General features: G+C 47.7%; 1 protein-coding gene across 1 annotated transcript; it reads left to right on the top strand.

Annotated features, from left to right (window-relative positions):
* Positions 1 to 340: 340 nt before the first annotated feature.
* On the top strand, positions 341 to 3152 carry DFJ58DRAFT_707800 (CyP450 monooxygenase). Its single transcript, XM_041383766.1, has 17 exons — positions 341 to 438; positions 492 to 901; positions 957 to 1086; positions 1136 to 1182; positions 1234 to 1240; positions 1295 to 1429; positions 1485 to 1633; positions 1683 to 1725; positions 1771 to 1843; positions 1895 to 1991; positions 2045 to 2058; positions 2104 to 2293; positions 2349 to 2405; positions 2465 to 2489; positions 2536 to 2658; positions 2708 to 2851; positions 2905 to 3152. Exons 2-17 carry the CDS (start codon positions 697 to 699, stop codon positions 3005 to 3007), a joined length of 1542 nt encoding a protein of 513 aa, XP_041239620.1. The 5' UTR covers positions 341 to 438; positions 492 to 696; the 3' UTR covers positions 3008 to 3152.
* The last annotated feature ends 9399 nt before the right edge of the window (positions 3153 to 12551 follow it).

Here is a 12551-nt window from a genome sequence, read left to right on the forward strand (position 1 = left end):
TTCGAGTTCTCCGCCATGGACTAATCAGAGTTTGGACTGGTCGAAAAGTAAGTTTGAAGTTATCGTTGAGCCTCAGTGAAACTGCTGAAATTAGCGCGTGTTACGGATACTTACAAACGCGGTGGAGAGCTCGGTGTCAGATAAGTGGTAACATGTTATCAGAAGTTCGGACCTTTCTTGTTTCCTTCGAGCGACTTCAAACTCTGAGCGAAAAAAGCGGATGCCCTCACGTCATTCTCGTATTAGGACTCTGTGCAAATCTAGACGGGATAGAGTTTACACCCAATGATGTTACGTAAATGCGTTTTTCAAAAATCGAAGAGCAGATTTGCCACTTGTCCGCAACTGTAGTAGCGCTGATGCGGATCTCGGGCTCACATACGGTGTCCATTCTTGCTCTTGTAATCGATCCCGTTCGTATGACTGGAGGGCTAGCATGTAATAAATCTAAGTTCAGTTTCTTTGTTTTGTCCACTCATCAGTTTTGCTAGGTTTTGCTGGACTCCAAATTCTAACTAATTTAGGTGTCACTTCGTAACGGAGACAGGGAACCGAGTGTCCCTTGCGGACATGGCTCATCGTAGAAGTGCATTTATACTATGGCCGCAGTGATTTAGACAGTGAAGTGAATGATACTTCTACCTCTGTTTAACAGCGACTTGAGTATAAACATTTCCGCATTACATTCACACTCTCATGGTTGGCTTCAGTTATCCCGTCGTGCTTGCTCTTTTTGTGTTCTCCATTTTGGTTAAACGGTACATCAAGAAGAATAAAGACAATCCAGCAGGTCTACCTTTACCCCCTGGGCCCCCACGGCTTCCTATTGTTGGAAACTTGTTTGGTATTAAAGACTTAGGAGCACAGTGGTTGATGTATGCAGAATGGGGCAAAAAATATGGTTCGTCAAGAATCAAGATCTTGCTTATGAACAACACCTCAACTATGAATGACAGGCGACCTCCTCTATCTTGAGATACTTGGTCAGAAGATATTGGTCATTAATACGGAGCAGATTGCACAGGAGCTTCTCAATAAGCGATCTCAGAAGTATTCCGACCGCCCCCAAGTGTTGATGGTCAAGTTGTAAGTTTGTCGTTTGTTTGTTTGTCTAAGTAATCATGTTATCTTACAGAATGGACTGGAGCTTCAATGTGGGGTTCATCCTATATGGTCCTTCATGTGAGCTCTTCTCCTCAGTATACTGCTTACTATGTCCTGACCATGATACAGGGAGAAAGTTGGTTGATTAGCCAGTACCTTGGTCTTGACTAATTACGCTTGCGCCCCACAGACATAGAAAAGCCATGCATCAGGCATTAAATCCCCAGGCCATGCTTTCCTACCAGGACCTCCAGCTCAGCAAGGTCCATCAGATGATCCACAACATCTTAGCTATTCCACACGAAATGGAAGCTCACCTGCGAACGTAAGCATGGCCGCAAATATCCTTTACTGAAAATATAATATATAATCGAATTAAGATTCACGGCGTCAATGATCATGCAAGTCGTGTATGGTTATGAAATGGCTCCGCGGGACGATTTATTTGCTTCCATCACCGATCGGGCCAGTGAGATGCTGACAAATTCGTTTTTTCCTGGCGCTGCATTGGTCAATACATTCCCTTGGTGTATGTACCTTCTTTCAACAAGGGATTCTGACTCATATTTGGTATGCAGTCCAACACTTGCCGGAATGGTGCCCAGGGGCAGGCTTTAAACAGTGAGTCTGGTGGGTAATTATTAATAGCTATACAATAATTGGAAGGTATGCTCGACAATGCCGAAAGCTCACACGTGAGTTGCGTGACAAGCCATATGAGTATGTGCAGAAAACAATGGTATGTTTACCCTCTCCGAGACATAGAATAATCTATTGATCTTCGCTTGAGGCCAATGGCACAGCACCACAATCAATGGTGTCCCAGATGATTGAAAAACAGGAAGAAGAAGCCGTGATCAAAGCGGTTGCAGGTACAACATACGCAGGTGTGATTTAATATCTAATACCTTACAGCCAAGAATGTTGATGGTGATATTAGCCGCTGTTGAAACTGTTCATATCTATATAATAGCATAGTCCTCGCTGACACCTTTCTAGTCATCATCAGCGCTGTCAGCTTTCATGATGGCGATGATTATGTTCCCTGAAGTACAAAAGAAAGCTCAGGCAGAGATCGATCAAGTCACTGGAGGCACCAGAATGCCTGATTTTGGCGACAGGGAGTCGATGGTTTATCTCGAAGCCACATATTGCGAAGTCTTGCGATGGTGCCAGGTCACGCCACTGGGTGAGAACATCCCCTCATGAAACTCAAATTATGCATGGATTGACATGCGATTCAGGGGTACCTCACATGACAACAGAGAGTGATGTGTACAATGGATATTTTATTCCAAAAGGTGACCTAGGTGTTAATCTGTAAGACGCAACTTACTGATATTGACGATTCTGCTGTTAGACACAATTGTCTTTGCCAATATATGGTAAGGTAAAACATGCTTCCGCTTATGGTCTAATAGACTTCAATAGGGCGATGACACATGATGAAAGGATGCACCCTGAACCCTCTAGGTTCATGCCTGAGCGTTTTATTCAGGAAGATGGAACACTTTCGAACGACCTCGGACAGCAACAATTTGGATTCAGAAGACGGTATTTCAGGTAAATACTGCAAGTGATGAGAATGCTCACTGAGACTCAGGATTTGTGTTGGGAAATATCTCGCTGAGGCATCAGTGTGGATCGCTATGGTGTCCATTCTCGCTGTGTTCGACGTGAAGAAGGCAACGGATGAGTTTGGGAGTGAAATCGATGTCACCCCTCAGTACACACCAGGTGTGATTATGTAGGTCGTTTGAGCTGAAAGCGTGTCACTCTTATTTACGAGTCCCTTTGCAGTCATCCAAAACCCTTTCCATTCTCGATTACACCTAGGTCACAGAAGGCAGCAGCAATGGTCCAGCCTGCTGCGTCTTCGACGGGTTGTGGGTTACTAGCGTGATGGTGGTCTCATTGTGTGGAATGGCGATGACTGCCAGTATGTATTTAAAACACGTCTCAGATCTCGCGCGATATATCAGTGAAAGGGTTTGTGTTTTATGATGTCAGTAGTACAAAAAATGTAGCAGGGGACAATGATGGCAAATTTACTAGCCTCAAAGTGACATCTGTGTGTGAATGCAGTGGGATGTAGCTGCAAAATAACGAGACGGAGGCTGTGGAAGGTTCAAATGGGGCTCGCAAAGGTTGACATGGCCATCAGCAGATTCAGCACCGAGCACTGGAACAGCACCCGTACCTTCCTATCGTGACTAACTAAACATGCGGTGCTCACGGCACTGCCGCTGCCGTATCGAATGCGAGTATGAGGGAATTGAATTGAATTGGGTTGACACAAGTTGGCAATTGCATAAGATACTGACTACTAGTATTAGTCTAGGGACACAGAGCACCTAGCTATGTCGGGTGGATGTCGTTAAAATCCTTACGTGGTGCAATGAAAAGCAACCAACAAGAGATAGCTGATATGACGGAAAGTTCCTGTTGGGCGGTCGTTGTAGGTTTCCCACACTGCTCTCTGATACCGTGCTCTCACTGGCTTCTACAACTATACTTGACACACCTCCCAATCGAATGAATTAACCGTTTCCATGCCGCTTCTTTTGTGACTTTCCCTGGTCTGAATTGCTCCTATCTGGATCTACCGTCTTACGCTATCTTGGGGTTCGTCATGTACCGAAAGTGCTTTTTCCGCCACGTTTCATGCTATGGGGGTAGTTTGTGAGGCCAAGATTCCAAATGGTATAGCACCACAGCGGCATAGCTTACTGTGGATATAGCCACATTTAAATTCTGGGGTGTCAAGGACGTCATCGACTTCATCCTCAAGCCGCGGAGATACAATTCCCTCACAAAGTGCCGCGACGTCGGAGCGGCTTGCTCCAATATTACATAATGTGGAATTTCCTGAGCTCCGTCCCTACGATAAACGAGCTCGGATGTGGCTTTCCTGTATACTAGGGGCCGAAAAGGAACTGGGTGGTCTACTAATGAAAAGTACGTTGCCTCTGTAAACTTGATGCTTGTGGAGGATATTTTTCGTTTGGAAAGCTGTTTTATCCATTGGTCTTCTGCTCCACTTTCATGTTTTGCTTCTTTTCTCAATTGATGTGTTATCCTTGTGAGACGAGATTGACTTGTACGATGATCAATGACATAATGTTTTATGTTTTTTTAAAATCATTGTTTATTGCCATGATGTTATTGCCCAGCCGGAAAGTCAATTGAGAAGGGTAACACAGGATTAATATTGGACTAGCGTGCATGCACGACCGGTCATCGGGATACATCATGCATGACGTGATCAGTGTCTTATGGATGTAGTATGCTTCATATGAACAACTTGCCCGGGGCGATAAGAGACCCAGAATGATTGCAGGGTTAAGAACACGTGCAAAAGAGGAGTGGGGCATAAGCACCGTTACGATTTATTATTGGATGCCATTTGTGTCACTCCAATAATAAATAAAAGTGGCTAAGTGAATTTTCTGGATTCTGGTCTATCGATATGAAAATGTAATTAAGACATCCTAGGTCATGCTTTTGGTTCTACATAGTACTAGTCTGGCCTTGGATACCGACGTGATCGGTTTCTCGCTCCGCGATCAAGGCAAACATCACAACTAGTGGTACTGATGATGTCGGACCTTCCCTGCCACACCATGAAAGCGAAGGAAATATCTCACCTAGCCTTCTCACCCGGATCATGAGAGCAAGGGCTCATGTTATTCAAACTACTTTTCTCATTTATCACATAACCGGATTCCTTGGGTGAAATCATAAACAAGACTAGACATATATATACATGTCAAGCATGGATGTAGTAGAAGTCGCTGTCATATACCATATATCCGGTTACAGATCCGATGATCTGGATCTCAGATCCGATCCAGATCCGATGAACATATCCGTCGTCCGGTCCACAGATCCGCTTTGATTCTTATTTCATTTCCTGTTCATATAACTCTAACTATCGTTCATCTCCTTTCGGTATTCCTGTACACCGGTATACCGGTTATCCTTTACTTCCGCTTTGCTTACTGATCCGCTATGCTTACTGATCCGCTACACTTACGAATCCGCTTTTACTTGTACTTCATTCCCGGTTCATGATTCGTGATCCATCCAACTTACCAATACGCTCCACTTAGACTTTGCTTATACTTTCGTACATAGCCTCGCACCTTTGCTTATTGATCATTCCGTTAGCTATCCGTAGTATATAAACCTTTGTATATGCGCTGTAGTAGATCAGTTCGAATATCATCTTAGATTGCACTCATTCCGTCTGGACTCTGAGTCCCTCCGTTATCCATCCGGACTTGAGTACGCTACTCTTGTCTACTCCGAGACTTAGGATAGATTCCTATAAGTCTACATATCCGCCTCTGTCTTCGGACAGTCCTCACCCGTTAGTTTCTAGTCCGGATCTGATCTGGATTGGCCGTTACTCTATACGTTCGATATCCGGAAGTCTTAACGGATCCATTGCAATACTTATCCGTTTCACTAGACGCGATACTTTAGCTCTCTGAAATAAGGGGCAAGACTCGGGAAAGGGGCACAGCGCACGAGCTGAGGCCGAAGCCCTTCGGATCCGATACTACTTGAGTACGGTCTTAACAGTATATTCGAACTCATACCTTTCCGAGTTACTTAACATCTATCATGCCTCCTACCAAGACACAAACAACTCTGCACGCGGTCGGACTAACCTCCCTCCGTCGTGATCCGACACCTATAGTCAACACCTTCACCAGTTTCTCTCAGCGCCGTGTTAGCGCCCACGGAACCGCTCAAACCATATCCGAACTCCTTAATCGTCGACACCCGGAAACCCCAACACGCACTCCTGCCGTAGGACCTCCGGACGATGATGATCCCGATGATGGTGATGATGATTTCCCTAGTAATCCACCCGATGATAACGGTGGTGATCCGGATGATGATCCGGATGTTGAGGATGATGAAAATGACGGTCTAAACCCACAAGACCGCGTTATGCTTCGACTCTCAGAAGCCATCGATAACCTTGCTCGCAATAATCGTCGCGCGCCCGCATCCGAAGATTCTAGAGTCAAGGTCCGAGAACCAGATACCTTCGACGGATCCGAACCACGGAAGCTCCGTGCGTTCTTTGTCCAGTGTGAGCTTAACTTCCAGAGCAAGCCTAAGGCTTTCCGTACCGGAAGGGCTAAAGTCAACTTCGCCCAATCCTACCTTAAGGGTATGGCCCTTGAATGGTTTGAACCGGATCTCCTGTCCGATGATTTGGACGACCATCCGGATTGGATGGATGACTATTCCGTGTTCATGCTTGAACTCCAAGCCAACTTCGGGCCTCATGACCCATCCGGTGATGCAGAAATGCAGCTCGAACAGCTCCACATGCGCGATGGACAGCGCATCAACAAGTACGTTGTGGAATTCCAGCGTCTTGCTTCACAGGTTCGTGGCTGGGGCGACGGAGCCTTACGACGCCAATTCTACAACGGACTCCCGGCCCGTATCAAGGATGAAATCAGTCGCATGGGTAAACCCTCTACTCTTTCCGAATACAAAGTCCTCGCTCAGACTATCGACGCCCGATACTGGGAACGGAAGGGAGAGATCTCTCGAGAAGCTAAACCCACTTCATCCACTACCCCTAAGCAATCCACTTCTGACCGGACGAACTCCAATACGTCCGGATCCGGAAATCACAAATCCGGAAACTCCCATGATCAGAAGTCTACAAAGCCATCCGCGTCCTCGAACTCGACCGCTCCTAAGGTTCCGGATCTTACTTCCAAGCTGGGTAAGGACGGAAAGTTAACGTCCGAAGAGCGGCAGAGAAGGATGGACAAGAAACTCTGCTTATTCTGTGGTGGACCCGGCCATACTGCTCGGGAATGCACCAAGTCTACTTCGCGTGCTGCCAAAGGCCGCGCTGCAGTAGTCGCTCCGGAAGGCAAACCGGATGTCTCTACTGAGACAAAAAAATAGTCCGCGACTCTCCTAGCTCCGTGCAGGAAGAGGGTCGCGTTGACTCTGCCTGCACAAAGGAGTTAAGACTCAACGCTGTCGCGCTCTCGGATCCGACTTCCCTCTGTCCATATGTTTCACTTCCGTTACTTCCATCCGTATCCGAATTTCCAGCTCTTGTAGATTGTGGTTCTTCTCATTGTTTCATAGATACTGCGTTCATCCGAAAACACAAAATCCCTACATATCCGATACCTACGATTCCGCTCCGCTTGTTTGATGGTACTTGTAATAATACTATTTCCGAAGCTATAGATTTGTCCGTCCGCTTTCCGTCCGGTGTAGTCCACCTCTGATACGTTCTACGTTACCCCTTTGGATTCATCTTGTTTTATCGTTCTTGGATATAGCTGGCTCACCCGACACAATCCGTTGATTGACTGGGTTTTGGGCAGCATTGACTTCCGGACGACATCTCATGGAATGCCATCGACCCCTCCGACGTCACTTCCGTCCTCGGATATCCCTCCTCCGACGGAAACCATACCTCCTCCGACTACATCCGTACCCTCCGCTGATAACACTGTTCCTAATTGTCACAACCCTTTTAACGAATTAACGTAGGGGCAGAGACTAGGACTCAAACAAGGATATCACAACAAGAAAAGAATATAATGAGCAGGGACGTCTTAGGATTGCTAGCAGTAAGCTATCCGCTTCTCTATCGTCCGATCCTCCGGATCTATCCCAAATTCCTTCGGACTATCACGAGTTTGCGGATGTCTTCGACAAGGGAAAGGCTGGTCAGCTTCCTCCACATCGTCCTTATGATCTGAACATAGATCTGGAAGAAGGAACTAGTCCTCCCCTCGGAACTATCTATTCTCTATCCCCGGTCGAGCTTGCAGCCCTCCGGAAGTTTCTTGATGAAAATATTGCCTCTGGACTCCTCCGCTCCTCATCCTCTCCTCACGGAGCTCCGGTCCTATTTGTCAAGAAAAAGGACGGATCCCTCCGCCTTTGTGTGGATTTCCGTGGACTCAACCAGATCACTAAGAAAGACCGATATCCATTACCCCTCATTGCCGACCTATTAGACTCTCCGAGCCGTGCTAAAGTTTATACCAAAATCGACCTCCGATCCGCTTATCATCTCGTCCGGATAGCGGAAGGGGACGAATGGAAGACTGCCTTCCGAACGCGCTATGGCTCCTATGAATGGTTGGTGATGCCGGAAGGTCTCACTAACGCTCCAGCAGCATTCCAGCGCTTTGTCAATAGCGTGTTTGCTGATATGCTGGATGTATGCGTTATCGTATATCTGGACGACATCCTCATCTATTCCCATGACCTTGCGTCCCACAAGCAACACGTCCGAGAAGTACTCCGTCGACTCCGTAAACATCGTCTCTATGCCAAACCCGAAAAATGCGAATTCCATTCCACTTCCGTTGAATATCTCGGATATCTCCTATCTCCGGACGGCTTAACTATGTCGTCCGATAAGATCCAAGCTATTACTGACTGGCCGGAACCTCGGAAAGTCAAGGATATCCAATCCTTCCTCGGATTCGCAAATTTCTATAGACGGTTTATATTCAACTACTCGGATATCGTGGTTCCGTTAACACGGCTTACACGCAAGGATGCTCCGTGGAACTTTTCCGATGAATGTCGGAAATCCTTCGAAAACTCAAGAAAGCCTTCACTACGGCTCCGGTGCTTACGCACTGGATGCCGGATGTTCCTATAGTTGTGGAAACCGATGCCTCTGACTACGCTATAGCTGGAATACTATCCATAGTATGTCCGGACTCAGAGCTTCGTCCGGTAGCGTTCTACTCTCGAACGCTAACCGCTCCGGAACTTAACTATGACACCCACGATAAGGAACTTCTAGCTATATACGAAGCTTTCCGGACCTGGCGACATTATCTAGAAGGCTCGGCCGAGCCTGTAGATGTTGTCACGGACCACAAGAACCTTGAGTACTTCGCCACTACCAAACTCCTCTCTCGCCGTCAGGCCCGCTGGTCGGAATTCCTCCATCAGTTCAATCTTGTCATCCGCTTCCGTCCCGGAAAACTCGGAGTTAAACCGGATTCCCTTACTAGACGCTGGGACGTCTATCCCAAAGAGGGGGATAAGGACTACGCTCGAGTTAACCCTCATAACTTCCGTCCGGTATTCACGTCCGAACAGTTAGCTTCGTCCCTACGAGCCTCAACCTTAGCAACTCCGGTTCTTAGAGCAGCTGTTCTAATGGATATTGATGACCTTCGGAAAGACATCCTGACCGCACTTCCTAATGACCCTATTGCAACCAACCATCTTCCGGTACCTTCAGATCCGAGATGGACAGTGGACGATAGGGGTTTCCTCCGTTGCGACAACCGTATATATGTCCCAGAATCCGATAACCTTCGACTTCGCGTCCTCCGTAATACTCATGATCACCCCTTATCCGGACATTTTGGTCAAAACCGAACCCTAGACCTCATCCGACGCGAGTATACATGGCCGGGTATACGCACCTATGTTAAGGACTACGTCCGGTCCTGCACTACCTGCGCCCGAGCCAAGGTTCCGAGACATAAACCCTACGGATTGCTCAAGCAACTACCCATACCGGAAAAGCCTTGGAATTCCATATCCATGGATTTCATAGAGCAACTTCCGGACTCATCAGGCTTTACAGCCATCCTCGTTATCATAGATCGTTTATCCAAACAAGCAATATTTGTTCCGACTCACGATACCATTACCTCTCCGGATCTCGCTCGTCTATTCCTACTTCATGTGTTTTCCAAGCACGGAGTTCCGTCCCATGTCACCTCGGATCGCGGTACAGAGTTTGTATCCCACTTCTTCCGATCCTTAGGAAAAGCATTGGATATGGTCCTCCACTTCACATCCGGATATCATCCGGAAGGGGATGGACAAACCGAGCGTGCCAACCAAACCCTGGAACAATACCTTCGGATATATTGCAATTATCAACAGGACAACTGGTCGGAACTACTTCCCTTAGCAGAATTTGCCTACAATAACGCTCCAAGTGCTACTACCGGAGTATCGCCTTTCTTTGCTAATAAGGGTTATCATCCGAACATATCCGTCCATCCGGAACGCGATCTATCCTCCATCCGCGCTCGCGACTATGCTATAGACCTCGACGACCTTCACCAATTCCTTAGAGAAGAAATGGCTCACGCCCAAGAAAGATATCAAGGACCTGCGGACGCTAAACGGAAACCTGCTCCGGATATCAATATCGGAGACCAAGTCTTTGTCAAGGCTAAGTACTTCCGGTCCACTCGTCCGTCTAAGAAACTCTCGGAAAAGAATCTAGGTCCGTTTGAAGTCATATCCCGTCCGGGTACCCATTCCTTTACCATCCGACTTCCCGAATCCATGAAATCCGTCCACCCCGTCTTCCATGTCTCACAGCTAGAACCATCCGTTCCGAACACAATTCCCAATCGGATCCAGCCTCCTCCACCTCCGGTCGAAGTCGACGGAGAACCAGAATATGAGATATCCGAAATCCTAGACTCTAAGCTGGACCGTCGTAGAAGACAATGCCAACTCTTATACCTCGTCGTCCGATGGTCCGGATACGAAGGAACAGACGAAGAGACTTCATGGCTACTAGCCACGGAACTCGGAAACGCGTCCGATCTAGTCTCGGATTTCCACACTGCATATCCAGACAAACCCGGTCCTATTGCTATACAATGAATATACAAAGCGGATATACAAGTACATTAGTAGCAGAGAAGGCAGATCCGAAAATCCTCAGCCATCCATCTCCATGTCCCCACCCGATCCGATCCGATCCGGATCCGGATTCATCAACGTCCTTGTCAGTGGCCTCAGAACGAGCCGCCTCTGTAATCCGGATTCCATTCCGGATCCCCTCAAGAAGGATGGTCTGGAACTCCCTCTGCTGCTCCAAAAACGCCTCCAAGTTAGTATTCATCCGCTCTATAGCAGTCCTACTCCCTTCCGCCGCTCCGATGCTCTGCTGGAGCAATCCGTTGGTCCGAGCCAGTTCCGCTACAATGCTATTAGCGGCCGCGACCCAGGCCTGATCATCATACTCCACTTCCACCTCATCCGCTACTACCGTCTTCATATCCGGATCCGGAGTCGGACTCTGCTGGCGCTTCTTACCCTTGCCTCTCGGAGATGGGTTCTCAGCAGCGCGCTGCCTCTTCTTAGACTTGGAATCCGTAACGGTTCCAGGTCGTCCGGGACAAGGAGCCTTGTCCTTCCGGCACGCGTTACAAGCCTTGATCTATCCGAATGTTAAGAGTCACGGATCCGAAGATTCAAGGATGACTTACCAAGGAATTGCTATCCGCATCGGACCACAGACAGGCCCGACCCTTCTTAGCGCAGCGGGTACAAGCCCCATCCTTATCCGCTGAGATGGCGCGAGACTACGGATCCGATAAGGGACGGATCCGATAGAACAAGTCATAACTCACCATTTCCGCTACTATAGCCCTGCGCCTAGCCTCCTCCTCCGCTTCCCTTCGGGCCTCAGCCCGTTCAATCTTCTTAATCCCTGCCAAGCGCTTCCGTTCCGCCTCTTCCGCTTGTTGCTTCAGCTTTTCAGCCTCTTCCTCCTTCTGAACCTCGGCCTCAGCAGCAGCCAGCGCGGCCTGGATATCCGCCAGAGTCTGCTTAGCGGTCTTCTTAGAGCCGGATCCGTTATCAGTCATGGTTGAGATAAGCTAGTGGTAGTGAAAAAGTAGGGAAAGGAAGGAACACCCTGCGACGCTTTGGCATCCGTATATCTGTCAGAATCCGAACTCAGCAACTTCTCCCATCAGCTTCTCCATTGTCTCGCACTCATACCATCCGTTCCGGATCGCTGATTCTTGTGCCTCTAGGGATCGGCCCTAAGGGGGGGATACTGTCATATACCATATATCCGGTTACAGATCCGATGATCTGGATCTCAGATCCGATCCAGATCCGATGAACATATCCGTCGTCCGGTCCACAGATCCGCTTTGATTCTTATTTCATTTCCTGTTCATATAACTCTAACTATCGTTCATCTCCTTTCGGTATTCCTGTACACCGGTATACCGGTTATCCTTTACTTCTTCTATGCTTACTGATCCGCTACACTTACGAATCCGCTTTTACTTGTACTTCATTCCCGGTTCATGATTCGTGATCCATCCAACTTACCAATACGCTCCACTTAGACTTTGCTTATACTTTCGTACATAGCCTCGCACCTTTGCTTATTGATCATTCCGTTAGCTATCCGTAGTATATAAACCTTTGTATATGCGCTGTAGTAGATCAGTTCGAATATCATCTTAGATTGCACTCATTCCGTCTGGACTCTGAGTCCCTCCGTTATCCATCCGGACTTGAGTACGCTACTCTTGTCTACTCCGAGACTTAGGATAGATTCCTATAGTCTACATATCCGCCTCTGTCTTCGGACAGTCCTCACCCGTTAGTTTCTAGTCCGGATCCGATCCGGATTGGCCTTA

The sequence above is a fragment of the Suillus subalutaceus genome (assembly GCF_016647625.1).
Source record: "Suillus subalutaceus strain FC151 chromosome Unknown DFJ58scaffold_123, whole genome shotgun sequence".
Taxonomy (NCBI): domain Eukaryota; kingdom Fungi; phylum Basidiomycota; class Agaricomycetes; order Boletales; family Suillaceae; genus Suillus; species Suillus subalutaceus.

Excerpts from the sequence above, each read along its gene's own strand:
- DFJ58DRAFT_707800 (XM_041383766.1), top strand. The coding sequence starts at position 697 with ATGGTTGGCTTCAGTTATCCCGTCGTGCTTGCTCTTTTTGTGTTCTCC. Across the intron at positions 902-956 it reads AGAATGGGGCAAAAAATATG|GCGACCTCCTCTATCTTGAG; the intron begins GTTCGTCAAGAA and ends TATGAATGACAG. Across the intron at positions 2,406-2,464 it reads TGGATATTTTATTCCAAAAG|ACACAATTGTCTTTGCCAAT; the intron begins GTGACCTAGGTG and ends TTCTGCTGTTAG.